The 26,770-nt window shown below is 35.9% G+C and overlaps 1 protein-coding gene, 7 non-coding genes and 2 pseudogenes across 8 annotated transcripts; 3 read left to right on the forward strand and 7 right to left on the reverse strand.

The window, feature by feature from the left end:
- LOC140161742 (uncharacterized) lies at positions 1 to 25,701 on the reverse strand. The gene is given in 5 exon segments (XM_072185042.1): positions 1 to 50; positions 24,176 to 24,700; positions 24,703 to 24,894; positions 24,897 to 25,049; positions 25,052 to 25,701. Coding segments are annotated over 5 exon segments (1,428 nt in total). The 5' UTR covers positions 25,560 to 25,701.
- Positions 2,691 to 2,833, reverse strand: LOC140170027 (U4 spliceosomal RNA). Its single transcript, XR_011861462.1, has one exon. It is a non-coding gene; the product is annotated as a U4 spliceosomal RNA (small nuclear RNA).
- LOC140170038 (U4 spliceosomal RNA) lies at positions 4,500 to 4,642 on the reverse strand. Its single transcript, XR_011861464.1, has one exon. It is a non-coding gene; the product is annotated as a U4 spliceosomal RNA (small nuclear RNA).
- LOC140170032 (U4 spliceosomal RNA) lies at positions 6,939 to 7,081 on the reverse strand. The gene has a single exon (XR_011861463.1). It is a non-coding gene; the product is annotated as a U4 spliceosomal RNA (small nuclear RNA).
- On the forward strand, positions 12,850 to 12,992 carry LOC140170002 (U4 spliceosomal RNA). Its single transcript, XR_011861455.1, has one exon. It is a non-coding gene; the product is annotated as a U4 spliceosomal RNA (small nuclear RNA).
- Positions 15,508 to 15,650, reverse strand: LOC140170008 (U4 spliceosomal RNA). Its single transcript, XR_011861459.1, has one exon. It is a non-coding gene; the product is annotated as a U4 spliceosomal RNA (small nuclear RNA).
- LOC140169994 (U4 spliceosomal RNA) lies at positions 20,573 to 20,715 on the reverse strand. The gene has a single exon (XR_011861452.1). It is a non-coding gene; the product is annotated as a U4 spliceosomal RNA (small nuclear RNA).
- LOC140169754 (U4 spliceosomal RNA) lies at positions 20,810 to 20,936 on the forward strand (annotated as a pseudogene).
- On the reverse strand, positions 22,614 to 22,756 carry LOC140170056 (U4 spliceosomal RNA). The gene has a single exon (XR_011861471.1). It is a non-coding gene; the product is annotated as a U4 spliceosomal RNA (small nuclear RNA).
- LOC140169765 (U4 spliceosomal RNA) lies at positions 22,847 to 22,977 on the forward strand (annotated as a pseudogene).
- Positions 25,702 to 26,770: the final 1,069 nt, after the last annotated feature.

Below are 26,770 nucleotides of genomic sequence, written 5' to 3' on the forward strand. Positions count from 1 at the left end.
TTATTCCTGCTTAGCCCGTACAGCACGGATCTCTGGTACGGTCAAATGTCCTAAAATGGAATAATAATAATAATAATAGAATTACTCGTTAAAAAAGCAACTGAATTTTAAATGTATCTAAAATACTCTTGATCAATATAAAATTCGTCCAGTTGGTTTTCAAAAGAGTTTGTTTATTTCAAGAGCAATGCACATTCTGGCTTCATTTTTGAATTGTGAACTGTACAGCAGTGTGATAAAGTGAAGAGGATTCGCTAATGGACATAAACATGATAAATAACAAGGTCTGAGTCTGTGAGGCGTTATTTTCTTTAAATCATGCATGGTCTTTATAACAATACATTTGAGAATTATTTAGGGCGCGTTTGAAATAAAAATGTTCAAGTGTGTTTATGGTGCTGTACTTAAAGACCTTGTTGAATGCCCAGTTCATGTTTATTGAAGAAAAGTTAAAAGTTTTAAGAGAACCTCTTGACTTTTCATTTGGGAGATACTAAACTTAAGAAACAAATGGAATGAAAACACTTTGTAGTTCGTGACGGCGTGAAAATAGCCTTAAGGTTTGGTTGTTATTAATTCAACATTCACAATAAGGAATTCTTTTGGAATTCAAAATGAAATCTCCAAGAGGAAACGAAGATAAGAATTTTGTTAGAATACAAATTACGTGTTTCTGAACTACAAAACTGTTCAGAATTAACTAATCTGAAACGTGTTGGTAGTGGTTGATAAACAAGAGCAGGTAAGGCAATAGAAACAAATTAGTTCGCTCTTTCGATCGACCATCGATGCATGGTCAATCCTTATTATTACGAAATCAGTTAATAATTTAATATACTATTGTTGATTGTGATAAAAAAGTTTTTTGTACCCGTTGTGATCTGGGCCAATATAGATTTAGCGTTAATCCTGATTAATAAGCTGATAGTTCATTAATAATAAGCATCGAAGCAGCATCGACGGTCGATCAAAAGATCGAACACATTTATTTCTGGTGCCTAATCACAGAACATGACAGTTTCAGAAAACCAAACTGCCTTTTCACAACGCCTTTTGTCACCTAGTTTTTTGTACCCGTTGTGATATGGGCCAATATAGATTTAGCGTTAATCTTGATTAATAAGCTGATAGTTCATTAATAACAAGCATCGAAGCAGCATCGACGGTCGATCAAAAGATCGAACAAATTTATTTCTGGTGCCTAATCACAAAACATCACAGTTTCAGAAAAGAACCAAACTGCCTTTTCTCAACGCCTTTTGTCACCTGTAGACGTCATTGCGTCTTAACCACCATATGTTCGTGAAAGTTTCTTTCGCCTGTCACATCGAATCCCTTATAACGATGTGTGTATAGGCCAATGTTATCCGTCCTACCTGGCATGTTTTTATACGCGTAAACACATGGTATCAACTAGGCTTTTCGCGCTCATTTCTCAACTATTTGCTACGATTTGCCTCCCACGTTGCGGGATAAATGTCAATTTTCTCTTTTTTCTGTTCTTTTTTTATCCCATTTTGTGCCAACAAATTCTATAAGCAAAATGAAATTTGAAACTTCCGGTATATGATCATGATAAGCCAACATGAACTTGGTGAGTGAGGACTGTCTTAAGATGCTCACAACATACATTTTTTCTTCAACTTTATGGAACAAAAAATGGCACTTAAAGTGCAAAACGGCATTGATTCGTTCGGTTCTCAGAAAGTTTTCAAAACCTATTTAATTCATAGTGATGTTTATCGGAAGAAAAACAAGACAATAATGATGATTGACTTATATACACCAAAATATAATTGACTTATGTTTCTGAAAACAATAGTAAGCCACTTTGAAGCACATATTGTTCAAAATGGATGAGTAGAAACACAGATTATAGTAGAAACGCAGATTATAGTAGAAACAGGTGAGTACATTTCAATCAATGAATTAGTGTTGGACAAACTTGACCAGATCTAAGCAATTATATTTTATCTTCTGACAATTACATTTCAACATTTCAATTGGAGTTGGATATATATTTGTTCAACTTTAAAATTCTTTTTTTAGATCATGCATATCTCTAAGAAAAGAGTCATCACGTTTCAACCCTTGCCCTCAAATTCATGTTAACAAAGCGCTCTGAAATCACCTGTCTCACGATGATATTCTCTATAAATTTAATCATGTTTACCAAAAACAACTACAATTTATGGAATCTGTGTTGTGTTTATAAAAGATTACAGTAGATTTCTATCATGAGACGCAAACAAAGACTGTGATGATATGAAGAGGTATCTGTTGGCCTTAGGGAGGAGGGATTAAGAGCGATGTACAACAAACTTTGATCCACGTGAGCTGCTAAATTTATCTTGTTATACTCGGATTGAGCGCATCTGTTTTAGAATAAACTTAAAGATACGTCGGATGTTTCATCACACCATCACGATCATGACATGTCACATAAAAGCATAAGAAAGGAGGCAAAATAACACTGAATTGCCCCCGTTTTGCGAGATCTTGATTTTATAATTGACATTATTAGTTTTACATGGACGTATGTACGTGCCCGGATACGTGAACTCGTGACGCGAGCTTGATTTCATCCAAAAGTCATTGTTGGTGCTCAAAACGGTAAACGATTCTAATTGCTTATATAAAGGTAAACTTAAAGCCATAAATTGTTCTATCTTTGTAATTAGAATGCTCGGCTTCATAGTAGAAGCCTAAACAAATTGCTACTGAGGACGGTATTTCACGTCCGCTGAGCGGGGTATTGGGATAAGTTTTCAACTAGCAATAATCGCGCCTCGGATAAACCTCATTGGCTACGATATCGCCTCTGCGCAAAGATAATCTTTCTACTGTGGTGACTATGTTGCTTTATTTGCCCTGTATATTTATTCTATGGTGTTTTATTGATAAAGAATGGGCAAAAGCATTCATGGCTCTCGCGTGGTTATTATTATGAATTGAATTTCATAAATTATTATTATTATTATCATTATTATTATTATTATTATTATTATTATTATTATTATTATTATTATTATTATTATTATTATTATTATTATTATTATTAGAGAGCGATGTACAACAAGCTTTGATCCACGTGAGCTGCTAAATTGATCTTGTTATACTCGGATTGAGCGCATCTGTTTTAGAATAAACGTAACGATACGTCGGATGTTTCATCACACCATGATGTGTCACATAAGAAAGGAGGCAAAATAATACTAAATTTCCTTCGTTTTGCGAGATCTTGATTTTATAATTGACATTATTAGTTTTACGTGAACGAGTACGTGCCCGGGTACGTGAACTCCTGACGCCAGTTGTTTTCATTCAAAAGTGTACAATGGTTGCAGCGGAATCACGCGTTTACATATAATACCACGTCCACGTTTAGGGAAACAATAATACTGTCAGTTATTGGTCATTGTGCCCAAAACGGTAAACGATTCTATTTGCTTATAAGGTAAACTTAAAGCCATAAGGCAAAATAAAAAAATAAACATGTTTCACGTCCCCTCCCGCTTCCTTTTTTGAGGTTTCCTCAAATATATTTTTATTTTTTGAAATTCAGTTATAACTTTTCAAAACATATGTCTAGGAAGTTGGAATGCTTTCTATAGCCTTGTTAAGATACAAGAAGCATTTTAGGAAGGATTTATGATCATTGGAGGGGGTGTAACTCTCAAAACAACAAATAAAAAAGGGCCTCCTTCTTTTTCCAGGCATTATTGTATACGCTAAAACAGCTCTAAGTATGGTATTTACACCAATTTTGCGATAAAAAATAGAAAATAAAAAGCCCCTTCTTCCTCCTTTTTTTCGAAAACCCGGACGTGAAACATGTTTTATTTTTTTTTTTTTTTTATGTACGAGCTTTTAAAGATGACTCTGATGCAGAAGAAACGTTGGTACTCTTGGGGTGATCAAATGAGCAAGATTCATAATGCAAGTTGACTCTTAGTCAGTGATGATGGATTTGTCATTTCTAAATCTAAATTTCTAAACTATTAGTAAGAATGGTATACATGGTGTATTTTAGAACATTGAACAGCATTTGAATACTGTGACATTGATCATGTTGATGCTGGGCAGTGATGATGACCCAGCAGGTAGTCAAAATTGATAGCACTGGATATATTTAAAGCATATTAAATACCATCAATTTATGAATGAAACTGAGATTTCATTTGGTATTCTTGTCTCAGGTTTGCACATCAATTACCTCGTTCATTCTTCTCCTATTTAAATCTAGAGGGCGTGTGCGCAAATTTGATGCATGCAAAGTTTATTCTTCCGGTTATCAAATTATCCTGCATTTCGGTTAAATGTGCAACTAAACCAGTGTATTTGTACGTATTTACATTGCGTGTTTTGACTAATGTGTTGTTATTTATGCTTTGCAAATCCTTCTTAGTTTGCGTCCGATCTCCTCCTTTTTGTTCGTACTACACGATGATTTTAGGGATTATTTGACTATAATCTATCTTTGTAATTAGAATGCTCGGCTTCATAGTAGAAGCCTAAACAAATTGCTACTGGGGACGGTATTTCACGTCCACTGAGCGGGGTATTGGGATAAGTTTTCAACTAGCAATAATCGCGCCTCGGATAAACCTCATTGGCTACGATATCGCCTCTGCGCAAAGATAGCCTCGTCAACTTGGTGATTATGTTGCCATACTTACCCTGTATATAGATTCTATGGTGTTTCATTGATAAAGAATGGGTATAAAGGTAATGAGCATACATTCATGCTATTATTATACTTTTACTACTACTGTCTGTTCAATTAGCTTAGATTCTTGTATTTTTAAGATATTTGAAAAAATATAAAATTGTGGTTAAAGTCATCAAAGAAAAGTGCTAGCACAGCCTTAGACCCAACGTGATTTATACTTTTCAAATTCCAGAGTTCAAGTTGAAACCCCATTTCTTTTCAATTTTGCCTTATTTTAGGCAGTTACTTGGGTCCACCAAAAGGGTTCGCGACCTTTTCACAAATCGAGTGGGACGGTCCATTCTCAACTTAGGACATAGACCCTATCGAATTTAGCAAACAAATTTGCCCAGCAATCTGTCCTGCCATTTCAATTGTTATACTGTTCCGTTTATTGGATAGGGTCTATAGGTGATGAGCTCCGTGATATATGCGCGATTACGTTTTAATGCATAACGTTATTCCCAGCATTATTTTTTTCCTAAACAATGACATTAAAGTTATGGATTCGTTCTTATTTCAACTGGTTTCATCGATAAAATGTAAATTGAGTTTTGTTTAATACCATTATTCTTTCCCAAGAATATCAGCATTCGCTTGGCATTTTCAGATATACCCTAGTGACTTTACAAGAATTGTTTTCTAAACCTAGGTCATTAATTGTTTTAAATAATATTTTCTTGTACAAAAGTCTTTTTGTTTCCAATTGTCCTTCTCATAGTTTACATTCAACAAACAAAACGAAATCATCTTCACACGGGGTTTCAACACGAATTAGTGGCAAATGGGCCTATAACTAGTTTGCTGGAATACTTCCTGATGCGGATGGTCGAATATATCTCAGCGCATCTAATTATTATGACAATCGTCCCCATTGCACTAAATGGATTGATTCAAAAAAGTTTATGGTACCCGACGTTCTACGGCTTCTTATGAAAATATCGCGGGAAAAGACCACAATTGAAAAGAAATGGGGTTTCAACTTGAACTCTGGAATTTGAAAAGTATAAATCACGTTGGGTCTAAGGCTGTGCTAGCACTTTTCTTTGATGACTTTGACCACAATTTTTTATTTTTTCAAATATCTTAAAAATACAAGAATCTAAGCTAATTGAACAGACAGTAGTCACTTTTAGTCCGAAGGTTCGCTTGTCAGAAGGTTCGCTAGTCTGAATAAATAAAAGGTTCGCTAGTCAGAATTGTGAATAAGGTTCGCTAGTCAGAATTCAATAAAATGTGCTCTAGTCCGCTAGTCAGAATTTATAATAATGTCCGTTTGTCAGAATTTAATAAACGTCTGAAAAAAAGTAACTAACCCCCCTTAAATAATGGCCAATATTCAAAAAGGGGTTATTGTATTTCAAATCTGTAAAATGCATGGAAGCAGATTTTATTTCTGCGCATTTTGACACCTCATTTGATACAATAGCCCAGAAAACAATAAAACACCGGTCAAGTTAATGAAGTGAGGTCCAGATTTGAAAGTTGCACTTACACACAAATTTTTACAATACAAAAACACTCATATATCATTACACAGATTTCCTTGCAATGCAAAATCAATAGAATTTACTGCAACTTTCAAATCTTGGGCTACATTGATTTAAATGTACGCTGTGATGTCAATATTTAGTCAATTGCTACAAATGAGGTGTCTAAATGTGCAGAAATAAATTCTGCTTCCAACGTATTTTACAGATACAATCACCCGTTTTTTAATAATGGTCATTATTTACGGGGGGTTAGTTACTTTTTTTGAGATATTTATAAGGTTCTATTGTTAATTTAAAGGGGGAAGGGTAACCGGAACCCTATCGGTTTAGGATATGGATAGTCTTCAAACTTGCACACAATTTCAAATATCGTCCCCTTTATGCATTTATGTGAGAAAACGAGAGCATTCAAAGTTTATTCTTCCCGTTATTGTCATTATCCTGTATTTTGGACGAAATATCAGCTAATATGCATCTAAGCCAGGTGTTGTATGTATATAACTTACATGTTTTGACTGTTATGTTGCTGTTATGCTTTGTAAACCATCTACATCTCGGTCTTCTTGTTACTTTTTCTGCTTTGCTTCTCATCTCCTTTTCGGTTTTACTACACGATGATTGTAGGCATATCTGATATTGGATTATATACATGTACAAATGAAGTCGACTTTAAAGTCGACTTCGACTTCAGGCTCTGTGTAAATGGCGTCTTTCTTTGTGATTAGAATTCTCGGCTTCATAGTAGAAGCCTAAACAAATTGCTACTGAGGACGGTATTTCACGTCCGCTGAGCGGGGTATTGGGATAAGTTTTCAACTAGCAATAATCGCGCCTCGGATAAACCTCATTGGCTACGATATCGCCTCTGCGCAAAGATAGCCTCGTCAACTTGGTGATTATGTTGCCATACTTACCCTGTATATTTATTCTGTGGTGTTTTATTGATAAAGAATGGGCAAAAGCATTTAGCATTCATGGCTCTCGCGTGGTTATTATTATGAATTGAATTTCATAAATTATTATTATTATTATTATTATTATTATTATTATTATTATTATTATTATTATTATTATTATTATTATTATTATTATTATTTTACTTTTTATACTCTTTACAAATTCATTTATACTCTTTACCCTATATACCGGTATGTCTTCATAATCTGATTCGTTATTTAAGGTAGTATACCACGAAAAATCTGTTAAAATATAAGTTAAAATGGAAGTTCTTTATCAACAGTTAGCAGATATTGCCAGCTTTAATTTGCTTTTTATTTCATGCAAATGTGACATGGCATTCAAATATCAAATCTTAAAACGACTGTATATTAAAATATCGTCAAATTTCCCAAATTTTGAATTTTAAAACAAGGTATCTAAAGAATGGTATATTGCATTAATCTGAAAATTTGCAGAACTTTTCTATATCGGCAATTCTGTTTGTACCTATGAATTTGGATTTTTGATATCATAGTTATTTTTCATTTTATAAGTCATTTGCATTATTGCATACTAATTAGACATGCAAATTTGTAACTTTTTGGTTTTCTGGCCATAAATGAAAATATTTGGACAAATGTAAAATTCTGGATTTATAGGTACAAGGGGACTAATGTATTACACACATGCTTTAAGTTTCATGTTAATAGGTAGAATGGTTAGGTCAGGAGAGCGTTTGCAAAATATTCAAAATGGCCACCATTGGAGGCCATATTGCCTACCTAATTTACATAATTTATGCACAATTTACTTTTTTTGCGTATAATTTTTAATATACTTTCATATTATGCCTGAAGATAAACCATAAGGTGTAAAATTTAAAAAAAAGTTTTTAGTGGTATGCTACCTTAATGTACAGTATTTTTGAAAGTACATCCGTGATGTGGAAAACGCACATTATCAACCTGGGTGAATACGGTGTGTGTATGTGTGTGGTGTTTAATACGTTAAGAAACGTTACGCTATCTTGGACCTCAAATTTGCTTTCATGTTTCTCTTTTTGTACCAAAGGACAAGGGAACAATCTCCAATCTGAGTCACCCACTATCTAGCCAATCTCAAATTGACGTCGTCTGTCCTTTCTACCTCATTTTCCTATTCTTTTATTTCACTTACTGCATTTAAAGATTCCCTTGACGAATTCAAAGTGGTATTTATATAAAAGTACAGTTCGCCTCATAGTCTGTAAACACTGGAGTTTTGACACTCCTAATATCATGTGCAATTTGTGTGTGGAGCTGAAGCACAAATTCGTCTTCTTGGTAACGCACGCGCTTGGTGCAAAGCTCGTTATTTAGTTAGTATTCTTGAGATCAATTTGAAGTAGTTCTTTAACCAGTGTTTCATTTAATCACTTGTGTGTTTCATTTCATCTACAAACACACATGGATAGTTCAACTAACCCACCTGCACGTCATCAGGCTCGTTACTATTATATCATAACTGTAGTTTAAGTCCACTTAAGCGCGTGTCTGCCCTAATTGTCGTGATTCGTTTCTCGCTCAAATTCTACTTTGTATTCTTTTACAAGATGTACATTTTTCTCTCTTCAGTTCTTCAAATATGCACATTTTGTCTATTTTTGGTTGATACGTGTACTAAGCGTGCGTGCTCTTATATGGTGTGGGCACAAGGAGTTTTTTTTATGAAAGGGAACAGTGCTTTTAAAAAGCATTTAAAGCAGGATCGCTTTATATGGTGAAAGTGTCCAGTGCTGGTCTCAAGGGACGGTTAGCACCACCCTTACAGATCCGGAAAACGCCGTTTTACAATAAAACCACGCCAATTAATATATTTCTTTATAGTTTGCTTGTTTTGCTCAAGTTTATATCTAATTTGCATAGGTAAACAGCAGAAAATCTATATGCCATGTTGATAAGGTGATATGCCGAAATTAATTTAAAAAAGAATGTAGTTTGGTGTTTGCGTAGATATTCATTCTCCTTCGGCATTGCTCTCTGTAATTGATAGCCCAGGCAAATAGGTTAATATTAATAAGCTTTTATTGCGTTGTAGCCATGTAATTAGAGGCAATCGAGTGACATCACAATTACAGTTTAACATTAATGTAGAAAGAGAGTGACATAGATGAATAATCAATTATAAATCTTATGAATTGAAGACGTGCGTATGATTGTTAGATACGTATAGTTGAATCCTTATTCAGTCAGCTACCTGCACAACCGATTCTTTTGTTCTGCAAGGCTCACTCAGTCATTTAATGAGGCAATACAAACGATCGAAATTGGTGTTGAAATGAGCAAAATTTTGAGTTACACCTTTTCAGTGTAAAATTTTTTTCTCAGCCAAATGAAAAGCAATAATTTTCATTTTTTCAGTAAATGGCTGGAAAAACTATAATGCTTGATACTGATTTTTTTAAATCCTGGTGTTAAACTTAGGCCTGAAATTCAGTCATTTAGTGTAAGATATTCGATTTTTATAGGCTTCAGCTCGGCCCGCGAGCTTTTTCTTGGATCAACCTTTTAGCTTTTCAAAGTAATATAGTTCGCTAATGAAGGATTTTCCCCAACTTTCTAAAGCACATCACCGTGAGCTATATATCATAGTTTTGTCAGAATTTCCGTTTTGATTTCACCATCTTTCACTGTCGGCTGAAAAAATTTCTAAATCAACACGTGAAATCTAAAGGCTAGTACTAGCATTGTGGATCGATATCCCTGGGTTTAATAATAATAATAATAATAATAGCGACAAGGCACATATCCACTCAATTAAGAGCGCTCAAGGCACTAAAACAAAACAAACAAACAAAAACTAACAAGACAAAGAAAACTGGAACTAAATTAAGAAACATAACTTAAGAATTACAGAATGTCTCTGACATAAGATGAGTTTTTAACAACTTTTTAAACACAGTTACATTTTTAGCAGTTCTGATATAAATAGGCAGTTCATTCCATAGACGTGGAGCTGCGCTTGCAAATGATCTGTCACCCCATGTGCGGTTGGATTTTCTTTCTTGAAGAAGTTGCATGTTTCCAGATCGAAGCGTACGGGTGGGAACATAATGTAAAAGGAGTTCAGATAAATATAACGGAGCAATATCATTAATACATTTATATACAATCAACATAAGTTTAAAAACAATTCTTTGTGTGACAGGAAGCCAATGCAGTTCCTTTAGGATTGGCGTGATATGGCAATATTTTCTGGTGAAAGTAAGAATTCGAGCGGCAGTGTTTTGAATTTTCTGAAGGCGATAGAGTTGGTTTGCTGGTAATCCATAAAGAAGTGCATTGTTGTTATCCAAACGAGAAGAGATGAATGAGTGAATAATTTGTTCAGTAGCATCGCGACTTAGGTATTTGCGGATCCGGCTGATGTTACGTAGTTGAAGCGCTGAACAACGAATGACATTAGAGATATGAGGTTGCATGGTCATGTGAGTGTCAAAAATGCACCTAAATTGCGTGCTTTGGAAGATAAGGCAATTGCAGAGTCACCGATGCAAACATTTTCAATGTTGATTTTAGAGAGCTGTTGGTGGGATCCAAACAGAAGAAATTCTGTTTTATCATCATTTAATTTCAAGAAGTTTGATTTCATCCAATTACGGATTTCACTGATACAAATTTCAAGAGAAGCAATTGCAGAATTAGCACTATGTTGAGAAGATTCAAATGATAAATAAAGTTGCGTGTCGTCCGCATAAACATGATAATTCAATTGATGGCGAAGAATGATATTCCGTACAGGGTAGGTGTAAATGGTAAACCACTGAGGTCCAAGTACAGAGCCTTGAGGCACAGAATAATCAAGAATGGTAGAATGAGAAGTAGCATTGCCAATGCGAACATATTGCGGCCTATTTGTAAGGTATGATTTACACCAGTCCAGGGCAAGATCTTGAATGCCAAGATAATAGTGAAGACGGGAAAGAAGAATATTGTGGTCAACAGTGTCAAATGCAGCACTTAAATCGAGAAGAATCAAAGCTGTGATTTGGCCATTGTCAAGTGATGTGAGAATGTCATTATTAACTCGAAGAAGAGCAGTTTCTGTTCCATGGTAGTGTTTATAAGCTGATTGATAGGGATCTGATAGGGAAAATTTATTGATATGGTTTGAAATTCTGTTAGTAGGAATACCGGCATGGCTATAGTGTTGCCAGAACTTCAATATAGCAAAGAAATTCCCAGACCTATAGCGCTCCTACTGATCATGTTTAACCAGAACACCCAATTGGGGATTTAATCGCTGGTCGGGCAATTTGCTTTCAATGAAAAATTGACCTGGATAACAACAAAGGAAATATCGACTATTTCTGTTGGTTGCTCTCGAGATAAAAGTACTCACCATTGCCTACTTTTACTTAGTTTGACATTTTCTGAGCATGAATGGAAAAAGGGTAAAACAAAAACGGAAATTCTGACAAAACTATAACATATAGACCCACACGATGTGCTTTACAGAGGTGGGAAATATCTTTCTTTAGCAAACTATGTTAGTTTGAGACGCTAAAACATGAATTCCGTAAAAAGCTCGCAGGCGAATTCAAGGCCTATAAAAATAAAAAATATCACACTAAAAGACACAATTTGATGCTTAATTTTAACACCAGGATTTAAAAAAATGTATATCCAAGCACCAAGTTTTTAACTGACATTACTGAAGAAAAAAAAATATTGCTTTATATTTGACCGAGAAAATTAATTTCATAGCAAAAAGGCGTATCTCTGAATTGTGCTGATTTTTACATGTATCGATCGACTTTTAGCGCGACTAAGCATTTCTAAAGAATTGGTTGTCCAGGCGGCAGACTGTATTAAGGTTAAAGGATTAGTTGGAGCAGTGTAGTTTTGGATGTGGCTCTAGCCTGTCAAGTTCGTGGCTGCCTTCTGTCCTTTTGATGCTATTTTCTGGGCAGTCCGCGTGACTTTTGCCTTTTTTTCGCGCAATTCACATGTAGTCGTTCACTGAGCAATATGTTTTTTTACCTTTCCATTAACATAAATTGGGTCTATTTCATAAATAACTCAACTGTGGGAGTCTCCGGCCTCGGGCCTGCCGGCCCTGCGACCTTGATGTCTTTTGTTGATACTGGGCCCCAGTCCATACGTAGAGACAGTCCGTCACCTATTTCATACTTTTTACTTTTTTTTTACTTTTTACCACATAATTTCCCTCTTTCGCAGACTCTACCACCTATCGGTGGCTAATGTATAGTTTAAACTCTGATGGCTATTGTTTTTGAAGCAATATTGTTTCTTTGTAACCCTGCGGGCCAACATTGAAAAAACGTTGTTTTGAGCAATACTGTTTTTACGTTAGTCCGAAGGATCGCTTGTCCGAATTTAATTTAAGGTTCGCAAGTACGAATTATAAATAAAGTTCGTTAGTACGAATTTTACATTAAATTAGCATCGAACCTTATATTAAATTCGGACGAGCTGACCTTATTATAAATTCCGACTGACGGACCTTCGAGCAAAAAGTATTAAGAATATAAGAAGAAGAAGAAGAAGAAGAAGAAGCAGAAGAAAGGAGAAGAAGGAGAAGAAGGAGAAGAAGAAGAAGAAGCATGAATGCTCATTACCCTTTTACCGATTCTTTAGCAATTAAACACCATAGAATCTATATACAGGTCAAGTAAGGCAGCATAATCACAAGTGTGGAGAGGCTATCTTTGCGCAGAGGCGATATCGTAGCCAATGAGGTTTATCCGAGGCGCGATTATTGCTAGTTGAAAACTTATCCCAATACCCCGCTCAGAGGACGTGAAATACCGTCCTCAGTAGCAATTTGTTTAGGCTTCTACTATGAAGCCGAGCATTCAAATCACAAAGATAGATTACAGTTAAATAGTCCCTACAAGCAGCATGTAGTAGGCCTACAAACGAAGAGGAGTTGGGAAACAAACCAGAGAGTGTAACAAGAAGACCGAGATGAAGAAGAAGGATTTACAAAGCACAATAACAACATAATAGTCAAAACAGATATATCAGTATACCGTAAAACCTCGTCTACAAGCATATAGTGTGCTTTTGATGAAAGCTAAATACAAACATATACAAACAAGTACTATTGTTAGACCATTCTATTGTATTGGCATATTTACGGCTGTCTCGTTTTAATTTTGCATGTAGACGAGGTTTTACGGTATGTTACTGAGCATGGTCAGTTGTTATTTGTATCACTTCCTACATACAAATACAAACTATTGATTCCTTTACCAATATCGTGATTGGTCTTTCAAAATAAATCAAAGTAAATTGATAATTGATTCTTTGTACTGCATTAACAATGCTGCAAACAATTGAATAAATCATGTAAATTATTGGCCGTTTAATAATGATAATGATAATAAAGGTCACATATTTTGAATACAAACAAAATAATCTAATTAAAGAATAAACACAATTCAAAATCTTAAAGTGAATTAATCAAATTATTTAATCAATAGTTTAATAATAACACAATTAATCATACATTTAGGAGCCGTAAAGAATCATGGGAAATTGTGGCAATTATGCACAAGTGCTAAAGCAGGTAGGGAAAAGTGCGAAAAATGTGAAAAATGCAAAAATCTAGACCCTAATAAAATACCGCTCTCTGGTAAGGCCTTTTGCAGCAAAATAAATTTACCTCTTTTCTATAAACCACCTTCGCAATCAAATTTGAGCCATCTTGCACTTCTTCATGTAACTTGACTAATGCTTTCAAACAAACAAAAATATCTCATTTACTTTTTTAATTATGAATTTAAATTCGGCAAAATCCCATTTTCTGAGTATTTCCGAAGCTTCAACTTTTGTTAATTAAATTGATTTTTTTTTTCAAACATATAGTGACCAAAGTTCCTTTTGGTTTTAATAGTTAAAGAACATTCAAGGCTACTATTATACATCAAACAATTAAAACTAAACTATTTTATATTCATTTTAAGTTCAGATTTCCGGAAATTCCCTAAGATTTCCCAACCGGGGAATATACGATATCTCCGAAAGGCAAAGTGATATGAAGGTCAAACAACCACCAAAATGTGTATTTTTACGCACACTATAATGTTATGCCAATAACTCAATTTCAGCCAGAGGAAGATGTAAGGCTTTTTTGCAACAGAGTTCTTTATAATATTTGACTGAAATCATTCAACAAGTTGCGGTTTTTCGTTCCCACCATCACAAGTATTTATCCTTTGTGTTGTCTGATCTTTCTCGATTTTGTGGATCATGGTGTCTTGAATCCGGCCTGTATGCCCACACGCGCTACAGATGGACTGTCCCCTCGTCCTAATGGTCATAACAAATCGTGACTTAGATTTAATTAATTGGCTTAACTCAAACGGACAGTCAAATAGGAAATTTATCTTTAAAAGCTCAGAATAAAACGAATTTAAATACACTTGAAACTGTTGTAAGTGACACGGGTGGTGTCCGCATGACAAATTTACTTTAACATGTTTGAAGGAAGTCTAACAGAAGTACAACACATCTTGGGTTTCGCGCCTTTTAGATTTCATTTTTTTGTTTCTATCTTCACTAATGAGCAGGCAACAAGAAGTTGATTACTTTTTCATGGCGGCAAAATGACTCTGATATTGAGCACGTGTTGACTGGGATCAGAAATGGTAAACTAATATGTATCGGCGTGATATTGAATAAGAACAAGATGGAGCCGAGCTGCTGCCGCCTGACATGCATGGTATACTTGGCGGAGTTGGGAGGCATATCAAAAAGTTTGGCTATATACTTACTTGAACATCACATCCATATAATCATGCTAATGTTTGCAACATGTGCAGTATTAAAAATATATAATCATTACCTGAATGCTCCATCTGTCTATATGGTCAATATGTTGAAGCATTTTATTTGCTCTGTCACTAAATAGCTTTCTTGGAGAATATGGTGTGCTTTACTAAATTAATTGATTAATCAGCATTCACATACACATTTCCTACGGATTCAGTGTCGAACTGCAAAAATTACACATGTTTTCACTTTTCTTATTCAAACCTGGCGCCAGTTAATATCTTCCAATCCCTGTATAATAAATTTGATGTATGCATAGTTTATTCTTCCCATTATCAAATTATCCTGCATTTTGGACGAAAGATCCAACTAACACTGGGGTACTTATACGTATGTATAAACTTACATGTTTAGACTATTATGTTGCTGTTATGCTTGGTAAACCCTTCATCTTCAATTCGGTTTTGTTGTTTTTTCTGCTTTGTTTATCATCTCCTTTTCGTTTTTACTACACGATGATTGTAGTTATATTTTTTAAATATAGTTAAAATCTATATTAATCTTTCTTTGTGATTAGAATGCTCGGCTTCATAGTAGAAGCCTAAACAAATTGCTACTGAGGACGGTATTTCACGTCCTCTGAGCGGGGTATTGGGATAAGTTTTCAACTAGCAATAATCGCGCCTCGGATAAACCTCATTGGCTACGATATCGCCTCTGCGCAAAGATAGTCTTTACAAGTTAGTGATTATGTTGAATTGTTTGCCCTGTATATACATTCTATGGTTTTTTTAGTGAAAAAGAATGGGGTAAAAGCATAGGCATTCATGGCTCTTGCGTGGTTATTATTATGAATTGAAATTTATAATGTTTGCAACATGTGTAGTAATATAATCATTACCATCTGTCTATATTGATCAATATGTTGAAGCATTTTATTTGATCCTTCACTAAACATTAAGCTTGAGGAATAATGGTGTGCTTTACTAAATTAATTGATTAATCAGCATTCACATACACATTTCCTACGGATTCAGTGTCGAACTGCGAAAATTACGCATGTTTTCACTTTTGTTATTCAAACCTCGCGCCAGTTAATATCTTCCAATCCCTGGTTTCATAACAATTAAAGATCATGTAAATTGAGTTTATTGGTTATTGTCCAGTTGTGCAACCAGAATATGCACGATGGGCAAGTGGACTACGGAAAAGTCTACATATTTTCAAACACTATCATGCATTAAGCTAAAAATGTAATTTCATTTTTGGATGAAAACGACCATTGTCAACTTATTTATCGAATTCGTTGTTTCTGTGATCAAGAAAGTTGACCATTTGTAGGTCAACTTGTTGGACGATATCCCTGCCACCCAACCCCACATGTAATACTCCGGCCCCTGGGACGTGTCCAGAAGAAATCACACCATATGATTGACGGATGGTGAACCATTGACCATGACGACCAATGCTTAGTAACATACGGTAAATAGCTGGTAAATGATCGTATCAATACAGGCTGTGAATGTTTTTGGAATTGAACTTGTGACAGACGGGTGGGAGGGTGTCAAAAGTATCAGGGAAAACAGAAAAGCCATATTTTTACCAGAGGCAGTTTAAAGGAACTACACGATTCGATTCAATCCTTATAGCATACTTTTTTTTGTCTGCAACAAGCATCATTTAGACAAGAGCAGTCCCCTCTTAGACGTACTTTTTATTTTGTTCCTTTGTAATACATTCCCATTCCGTCTAGTCTCTTCAAGCATTCCTGTTCTCCTTTGCTCACCATCTTCTTCTATATCTTCTACCCCATCTCCTTACAGGGCTTTTCAATCCTCTTTCCTCTTTCCACCATGTATCACCTTATCCTCATTTTTTGTCGGCCTTATTTTTCGTCGTCTTCTTCCACACAACTTTTTATCGGCTTTTATAGTCCTCTTTTCAAGAATCTTTAAAACATTTACCAGAAAAATATTAAATGGAAGAGATGGAGACCCTTTAATAACTAGGGCACACCGTCACCTCCCTAGCCATATTGGATACAACGTTGTTTCGTCGAAGAAGTGAAACCATTAGCAACTCGATTGTGTTCTGTCTACCATTTGTAAGTGAGTGTTCAACAGCGAGCCTGCCCAGCAAATATGCCCTCAATACATTGGCAAAAATGAAACTAATCTCATAAAAGCCATTTGAATCCGTTCAAATTGTTGTTTGAGTAACGGGACCTCAAGTGTTCAACTTGTACCGCCTTCAGCTGTTGAATTCAACTTATACCACTGTACTGTGATTGGAAGAAAATCTCGGGGTACACAATCCTCTTAAAAAATGAGAAAAGCAGTGTAGACACCTTGATTTATTTTCATGTTGTGTGCCCTTCGAATCCCGATATATATTTTGATTTTTGCACGTTAACATGTTAGTTTGATATTTGTTATAAAATGGACTAATTTGATTCGATTTGATTTGATCGTAGAAAGAAAATGGCGTAGAAAATGATTTGATTGTTCCAACGACTACATGTATCACCCTAAATTGTCATCATGGTCATATTGATATCAGATGGAAAGGATCGAGCATAAACAATTTTCAATACTTGTATTCTACCCTTTACAACTTTTCCGTGTGCAGTACTGTGCACCCCCTGAAAAATTAGTATTGCCAATACCGTTGATTTGTAAGTCACAGACAAAATAATAAGCGACGCAAGTGACACTAAGTAGACGACAAAATGTCACGAATATTATGGGCATCTATGACACCCTTAGGGTTGTACAAAGGGCAAACGAACCGGGCCAGCATCTGTTGTGGCTCTCACCTCAGTCACCTATACCTATAATAGAGCCCTCGACTAACACGGGAGGTTGCACCAGTGCAACAATCAGAAATCTTAAAACAAAACACAATCAATAAAAGCTTATTTTTATAATTATTTTGATTTCATGGTGGAAAATTCTGATTTATTATATTTTTGTCAGATTTTTAAAACGTGTCGTCAAGCGCACAAGACTATAAAGAGGACAGATTGTTAAGGTATACCTATACAATATGTTGTTGGGTCATATTCAGGGCAAGTTCCTTGTCCTAGCTTGTGCTGACATCACGAAGCACAAGCTCCAAAAATATTTGCTTCTTTTGATATTATTTACAGATGAACAAATTTCAAAGAACATTAATATACTTGACAGCAACATACATAAAAATGAATCAATTATTATTCAAAAAATATTTGAGCATTGGCTAAGTGTTTTATGAGGTATTATCTTTGGATCAGACAACTTACATGACTTATGTATAGTGCTATTTTATTGAGTACGTAAAGCGTTAAAAAGAGTAACTCATATACCCAGGGCAGTAACTGTAACGCATTTGTTAAAGGACAAAAGAAAATAATACAAAAACAATGAAAACTGATCCCGAAATGATGGCTTAATAGCGTGTGGTGCAATATGGGAGTATTAATACTCTACCCAAATTGTGAACACTTCAATTAGGGCTCACAATTGCTATATTGGTCTCTGCCAGGGTTACAGGTTTAAGGATTTTTTTAATTTATAGAAATTCTAAACGGGTTAAACGTTGGTTGCACATTTGTCCTTGAAGTAGATTCGAACTTAATGCTCTGCGTGCTAGCCATAAGCTTCAACGGAAAAAGTTGAAGTTTTGAAATATTTTCTCAATATATCAAGAGCTATATATCTTAAGAACTATACTGAACCAATACTAGGCTTGTTTGTACTCATTTTAATGCATTTTTCATGCTGATTCCAAATATGGTCATGAAAATTTACATTTCTGAAATTTTTGAATTTTGAATTTTTTTTTTAAACATGTCGTCTGCAGTCGACACCCGCGTGAAGAGTTTAATTCGGTTTTATTTTCACTTTGGTCTCATTTAAGGGTTATTCTGTAAATTGAACAGGTGGTACCATGTGTTTGTGATACATCTGTGATTTGTTTTGTTCTTGACCTGAATATTTTATTTTACATTAACTTTCAATTGGAATCATTTTGCTATAAGGGTGAATTCAAGTAACACTATCTCTGAATGGCAAAATAATTGCAGTGTAATGATGTTTGTGTATATAACTTGGATTAAGGATAAAGCAAACAGAGATTAAGAAAAGCATATTATTTTCTTTGTTGTTAGGTTAGAATCATGACTCACAAAGAAAGGTCGATCCTTCATGTAATTATTTCGTGTAAGCTAATCCTAACCCTAATCATAACCCTAACCCTAATCATAACCCTAACCCTAACCCTAACACTAACCCTAACCCTAACCCTAATTTCGTGTAAAATTACATGAAGGAATAACCCAAAGAAAAGATCACTATTAAGTCAGAATAAATGAACAAATAATATGAAATTACAAATGTCAAACTTGCATTGACAAATAATATCCTGGAAAGTTAAACATGTAAAGACAAGCAAGCAAACTTTGTTTAATTTGTATATTGAATTTCGGGTCTTGCAGACGTTGCTATTTATGCGAATTAAGTACATTACCGAGCACACCTGAGATGAATGTTAATTAATACAACGTAAAGACATCATCGCCAACACAGCTATTCAACCTCGTCCTTCCCAATTGCTTCCCAACCCAGCCCTCGATGATGATGCACATAATATCTTTTTAATGTGTATACTGTTAACCCTCTTATCACGTACCAAAAAAAAATTAAAATTGATGCTAAGATTATTCTTACCAAATTCACAATAAAAACCATAAATAATTATATTCAAGTCATTCAATGACAGGATAGTGGTTCTCAGGATAATTGTTTACTGAAAAGTATACAGCTTTAACCTGCAATCGCTGACTGTTTTTTTTTCTTCGTTGGCCTATTCCATGCTTCTATCCTACGGCTTCGTGCGGAGTAATAAAAATACACTAAGTTGCATCAAGTCACTGCTTGTCATTATTGTTTCCAAAGCATTTGAAGATGAAGCTTTTCTAGGCGTATCTGATTCTCCTGAGACCAGAAGATCTCAGAGGCCCCCTTGAGAGGCCACGGGATGGGAAAACAGAGTGACACTAGACATCAACTAGAGACTCGGTTTTAGCAGATCTGCGAGGCTTTGCGTACTTCGTAGAGTACTTGAATATCTTTAACGGAGAAAATCTTAACGGCTTGCACGCAGCGAGTTGACTACTTACGGAAATGTACATTTTTGTTGTTATAAAAGAAGTCACTTAATTTCACCATTGCGCAAGATTATTTACATCTACTCTTTTCGACTTTTTTGCTTCTTAACAACAAAATAACTTTACCTATAGGTCAAGTGATTTTTACACAGAGGATGAGATTCTTTTTTGAGTATCAGGGTGAGGGTAATTCTTGTTGAGAAAACAGTATCGACATTTAGATTTGCGTTCGTGACATGAAAGAAACTGACTAGGACAGATTGCAACATTTGACGGGGCGCGTCAGAGGTGCTTGTATGCTGAAACACCGTATTCAATTATAGTGACCACAAATTTGTACATGAGAAGCTGTATCTTTATGTTAAATTGAAATGCTACACCAGAAATATAGGTGTGTGGTGTGTTTAATTGTTTATGTCAGAATCTCAAGTCTTCTTGTTTCAGCTACCCTGATTTTGCTGTGAATTCTGACAGATTATTCTACTTTTGTGATTAGAATGCTCGGCTTCATAATAGAAGCCTAAACAAATTGCTACTGAGGACGGTATTTAACGTCCTCTGAGCGGGGTATTGGGATAAGTTTTCAACTAGCAATAATCGCGCCTCGGATAAACCTCATTGGCTACGATATCGCCTCTGCGCAAAGATAACCTGGCTATTGGTTGGCGAATATATTTGTCATTTTGAGCAATTTATATTCTATGGTGTTTTTCTTGATATGATATAAAATGATATACAATCACGGTGCGCGCAGAGGCGATATCGTAGCCAATTAGGTTTATCCGAGGTGCGATTATTGCTAGTTGAAAACTTATCCCAATACCCCGCTCAGAGGATAGCAGCAATTTGTTTCAGCTTCTACTATGAGGTCGTGCAGTTTTCGTAATAACACAATTTCCATGATCATAATTCAGTAACTTGTATGTAATTTGGGAAAATGAGTGGTGGATCAAGTGGGAAAACAAGGAAAAGGAGGAATATTGATTGAACAGGGAGTGACAGAGTAAATAGGGGATGGGAGTAGTAAAGGATTTGGTATGCATTGTGCAATAACTTATTATGTGAAACGTAAAATAGTTATAAATTACATATTTTAAGAGTTTTCAAATATCAAAAGATATAAGCATAAACTGCGCAATTTCTAAACTAGACCGGATTGAAACATTATGAGATCAATACTTGAGTAAAGTGATAAATGACTTACAAATTATTATTGTGCAATAGTTCATCCATTCGAATCATTCATTGCTATTCAGATGAACAGAATACCCAATAATGCAGTAAGACTATAGCGCTAAGAGTCTAATCGGTCATTTAAAGTTATGCCACGTTTGGTGACGAAACCACTTCAACTAACGTCCATTTTTCGGTCACTTATTATAGAGTTGCAATATTGACACAGACTAAGAACAAGTTGTAGTTTTGTTTAGTGAGAACAAAATTCCACCAATGTCATCGTTTTTTGATGTCTCGTACATGATTTGAATGTTCCTAAATAAATCCAGGGATGGGTTATATTATGCCAACCATGCCAACAGACAAGGCATTAGATTATGTGGTCACCGACTAAATACGATAAGTGCCGCGCCGGGTACCAATATTATTACAATTCTGTCATCACTAAATTTGTTGCTATTTTAGTTGGTTCGAAGTCAGCATATAAAGCAGTGTATAATAATTAGGTCAAAATATAGGTAGGCCTACAAAGAATTTAATCTCATAGATTTTCCTAATAATGTGGTTTGGGCCCTGGTGAATATTGTACGACGAGAATTGTCTCTCCAAACTGCTCTTTCCAGCATACAGTTCTTGATATCGGGTTCTGTTCGTCTATCATGTCTATAGTATTACTATGTACTATTGCTGTCTACCGAAGATAGCAACAACATTTTTAGGCTACAATTTAAATCTGTATCTTTTATCATGTTGTCTACTGAAGATAGCAATAATTATGTCCTTGTAGGATATGTTTTATGTGTGTCTTTTTTTTTTAATCATAGTGAATGCTATGGCTATCTACTAAAGATAATAACAACATTTTTAGCGTAAGTTTCAAGTGTGTATCTTTATCTTGTGATATTTTATCGTGTTTATTATATTATGTATACCGTCGCTATCTACCAAAGAAAGCAACTGTATTTTTGAAGGACGAATTTAGGCATATATCCTCTGTTGTGCTATCTACTGTTGCTGTATACTAAAGACAATGACAACGTATTTTAGGGTAAGTTTCAAGTACATTGTCATTGTACTATTCTGTTGCTATAACTGAAATTAAGTTTCAAGTGCATAAACTTTCCACCGTGTTTCACCTTGTTGCTATCTACTGAAGAAAGTAACGATATTTATATTAGGATAAGTTTTCAGTTCATATCTTTCATCTTGATATATTGTTGCTGTAAACTGAAGATGTCATCAATATAAGATAAGTTTTAGTATGTATTTCCATACTGTTGATGTCTACTGAGGATATCAACTAAAGCAACCATCTGCTGAAAATTGTGAATTCTAAAACATATTTCTACTTCTGTGATTAGAATGCTCGGCTTCATAGTAGAAGCCTAAACAAATTGCTACTGAGGACGGTATTTCACGTCCTTTGAGCGGGGTATTGGGATAAGTTTTCAACTAGCAATAATCGCGCCTCGGATAAACCTCATTGGCTACGATATCGCCTCTGCGCAAAGATAAACTGGTTGCTTGTTGGCGAATATATTTGTCATTTTGAGCAATATATATTCTATGGTGTTTTTCTGAATGCGATATAAAATGTTATACAATCACGGTGCACGCAGAGGCGATATCGTAGCCAACGAGTCATATCCGAAGCGAGATTATTGCTAGTTGAAAACTTATCCCAATACCCCGCTCAGAGGATAGCAGCAATTTGTTTCGGCTTCTACTATGAATTCGTGCAATTTTCTAATAACACAATTATTTCCATGATCATTCAGCAACTTGTATAAAATTATTATAAATGAGGAGAACAATGAGGATGGATCAAGTGGGAAAACAAATGATTGGTACCCATTAATTTTAGAAGTTTATTGAAAACCCTCTGCCTTATCCAAATGCAACATAGGATCCACTTGAAATGATCAGGATTATTAGTCTTATGACCTTCATGATGCTACGGTATAGGTAGACTATGCCATAGTCGAATTTTGATAAATAAAAATACGTTATTAATCATGATGAACGCATTCAGTTGAACTAGAAATTATACTGATATTTATTACATCAAAATACTAGTATAAAATGGTTATGAAAAAATGTATATAATTATATTTGTTTAATTTCAAAGTTTAGGGGCCTGAGCTTTCGATCCTAGCAGGATCTTTATCAAAGGCAAAGTGACAAGACAACACACAAACATGCATATATATAGTGACATGGACATAAAGGAAAAGGAAATTAGCAAGACAATAGAAGACATAAGTGGTTCCTGGGAACTATCAATTGGGGGCAGGAAGTGGGATGTCATGAATGGAGATGAGAGGGATAAGGAAATGAATGAAGACAATGGGCTGAAAAGAAAAATGAAAATGTGTGGTAAAAATAAAAACTACAAAAACATAATACATGATGATGGAAGTAAAATGAAATAAAAACTAAAATAATAAAGTGGATGGAAAATATAAATAACAAAATAGGAAGAAAAAAATTGGGGGGGGTGGTTGGAATATTATGATAATGAAAACCAAGTTAATCGTTTCCCTCTTGGATGTTGAGACCATGTGGCTGGATGGTACGTAGGCGCTTCATCCAGAATTTCTCCCTGCTGGCACGGACGGTGTCAGGACGGTTACCTAAAGACTCAATCCCCTGAAGGATCATGTCGGAGATAGAGTGGTTGGGGAGGTTAAAGTGATCACCAACAGGGGTGTCAAGCTTCTTGGTGTTGACTGTGGACCGGTGTCCATAAAACCGCTTCTTAAGTGCATTCTTGGTTTCTCCCACATACTGTATACCACAAACTCTGCAAGAAATGAGATACACTACATTAGATGTGGTGCAGGTGATGTTGCCCCTGATCCTGTGGGAGGAATTGTTGGAATTACTGGTGACAGAATCCCCTTCTTGGATATGGTCCTTGCAAACAACACACCTGGAATCACATGTGACAGTACCCTGTTGTGTGGAAGGAATAGTATCAGAAAGAGGGGGACTTCAGCTCTCACAAGAAGATCTCTAAGATTGCGGGGACGTCTGTAGGCCAGGATGGGGTTATCGGGAACCGCTCGTTGTAGCCGATCTGAGGTTTGAAGTATATGGTGATTGTCATTAGTGATGCTGCGGAGAGGAGGGAGGTTAGGATGAAAAGTGACCACAAGAGGGACTCTGGTATTGGTGTCTTGGCTTCTGGGCTTCTGCTTCAGTACATCTGACCTGGGAAGAGATTTGACCTTGTTGATGGCCTGCTGCACTTTGTGTGCGCTGTGTCCCCTAGTTGTAAGGTTCCTCTTGAGGTCCCTAGCGTGCTGTGAAAAGTCAGAATCATTAGTACAAATGCGGCGGAGGCGGAGAGCTTGGCTGTATGCTATACCACTTTTACAATGTTGGGGATGGCAACTGGAAGAGTGTAGATACTGGTGACTGTCTGTGGGCTTGGTGTAGAGATCTGTGACAAGGAGTCATTTTCCTTTCTGATGGTGACATCCAAGAAGTTGACCTGGTGGTGAGAAAGTTCAGATGTGAATTTAATAGTTCTGTGGAAGGAATTGACATGGTCAAGGAAAGTGTGAAGGCTGTCTTCTTCTCTGGTCCAGATGAAAAACACATCGTCAATGTACCTCCACCAAATCCATGGACGACAAGGGCAGCATCCAGCATCTGCTCTTCAAGCCTAGACATGAAGAGGCAGGCGTACGACGGTGCCATGCGGGTCCCCATCGATGTCCCAAATACCTGTAAATAGTGTTCTCCCATGAAGGTGAAATTGTTCTTAGTTAGTACATGATTCATGAGAGTCTTCAGATCATCAATGGGGGACTGGTGTGGTCACTTCTAGACAGCGCTTCACAGGTAGCTGCAATTCCTTCACTGAATGGGATATTAGTATACAGGGATGACACATCACAAGTGCCAATGATGGCAGTGCTGGGGATCTGGTCCGTGATGGCTTCAAGCTTCCTGAGAAAGTCCGGGGTGTCGTGTATGTATGACGGAGTCTGTGAAACAAGGGGTTTAATGAAGTGGTCAACGTAGAGAGATATGTTCTCAGTGGGGGAACCATTACCGGATACAATGGGTCGACCAGGATTCCCGGGCTTGTGGATCTTGGGGAGGAGATAAAATCGAGCAGCTTTAGAACCTGTAGGAGAAAGAAATGCGTGGGCTTTGTCGGTTAATTCATCACGAGCATGCATGTCATCCAGGGTGGTCTGTATCTGTTGAGAGAAAGAGTCAGTAGGATCAGAATCAACAAGAGCATAGTTAGTACGATTGTTGAGGTGCTTCATGGTCTCATCGATGTACTTTTGGCGATCCATGACAACTACAGCAGATCCTTTATCAGCAGGCTTGATGATGATGTCAGTCCTGGTTCTGAGAGACTTGAGTGCCTGGCGTTCCTCACGGGGTAAGTTGTCATGTGTCCTGTGGGAAGAATTGGCAGAATTGTTAACTTGGGAACTAACAACCTGCACGTATGAGGGAAACGATTAACTTGGTTTTCATTATCATAATATTCCAACCAACCCCCCCAATTTTTTTCTTCCTATTTTGTTATTTATATTTTCCATCCACTTTATTATTTTAGTTTTATTTCCTTTTACTTCCATCATCATGTATTATGTTTTTGTAGTTTTTATTTTTACCACACATTTTCATTTTTCTTTTCAGCCCATTGTCTTCATTCATTTCCTTATCCCTCTCATCTCCATTCATGACATCCCACTTCCTGCCCCCAATTGATAGTTCCCAGGAACCACTTATGTCTTCTATTGTCTTGCTAATTTCCTTTTCCTTTATGTCCATGTCACTATATATATGCATGTTTGTGTGTTGTCTTGTCACTTTGCCTGATAAAGATCCTGCTAGGATCGAAAGCTCAGGCCCCTAAACTTTGAAATTTTACTTAAACAGGCTATTTTTGTGGATAAGCAGTTTACAACAGCTCACCTTTTAACGTAATTATATTTGTGACAGTAAAAGTAAAGTATACGTAGGCTTATATTATTGAATGCAACATATCATAATGGTATAACTATAATGGCACTTCAATACTGAACAAGTCTAATTTTAGAATCTGCCAGTTTATTACGAGTTAAAAACATACAGAGGGAGTACTGTGACAGAAAAGATGATCAGTTGTGAAAATCTACCAATTGTGCACAAATTGATTAAATCGGAGTTTTAAGCTTAAATGCAATATCCAGAGTATGCACAATCATGACAATGGGCAAGTGGACTACGGAGTAGTCTACGGTATAGGTGGTCCCAATGCATATAAGGTTGTATTTGGATATGTGACAGGTTTTGTCCAAAATCCTAATGATGGGTATACTGCAGACCATGTTGTTACGTCTTGCTATCTACTGATGATAGCGACAACATGTGGGATAAGTTTCAAATGCGTATACTTCATTGTGCTTTAAAACTATGAAGTGCTTGTCTACTGATAGGCTATGATTTGTAGGATATGTTTTATGCACATATTCCATTGTATCTACCAAATTCGCAGATAGCAGCAACATGAGTT

Source organism: Amphiura filiformis, chromosome 1 (genome assembly GCF_039555335.1).
Source record: "Amphiura filiformis chromosome 1, Afil_fr2py, whole genome shotgun sequence".
Taxonomy (NCBI): Eukaryota; Metazoa; Echinodermata; class Ophiuroidea; order Amphilepidida; family Amphiuridae; genus Amphiura; species Amphiura filiformis.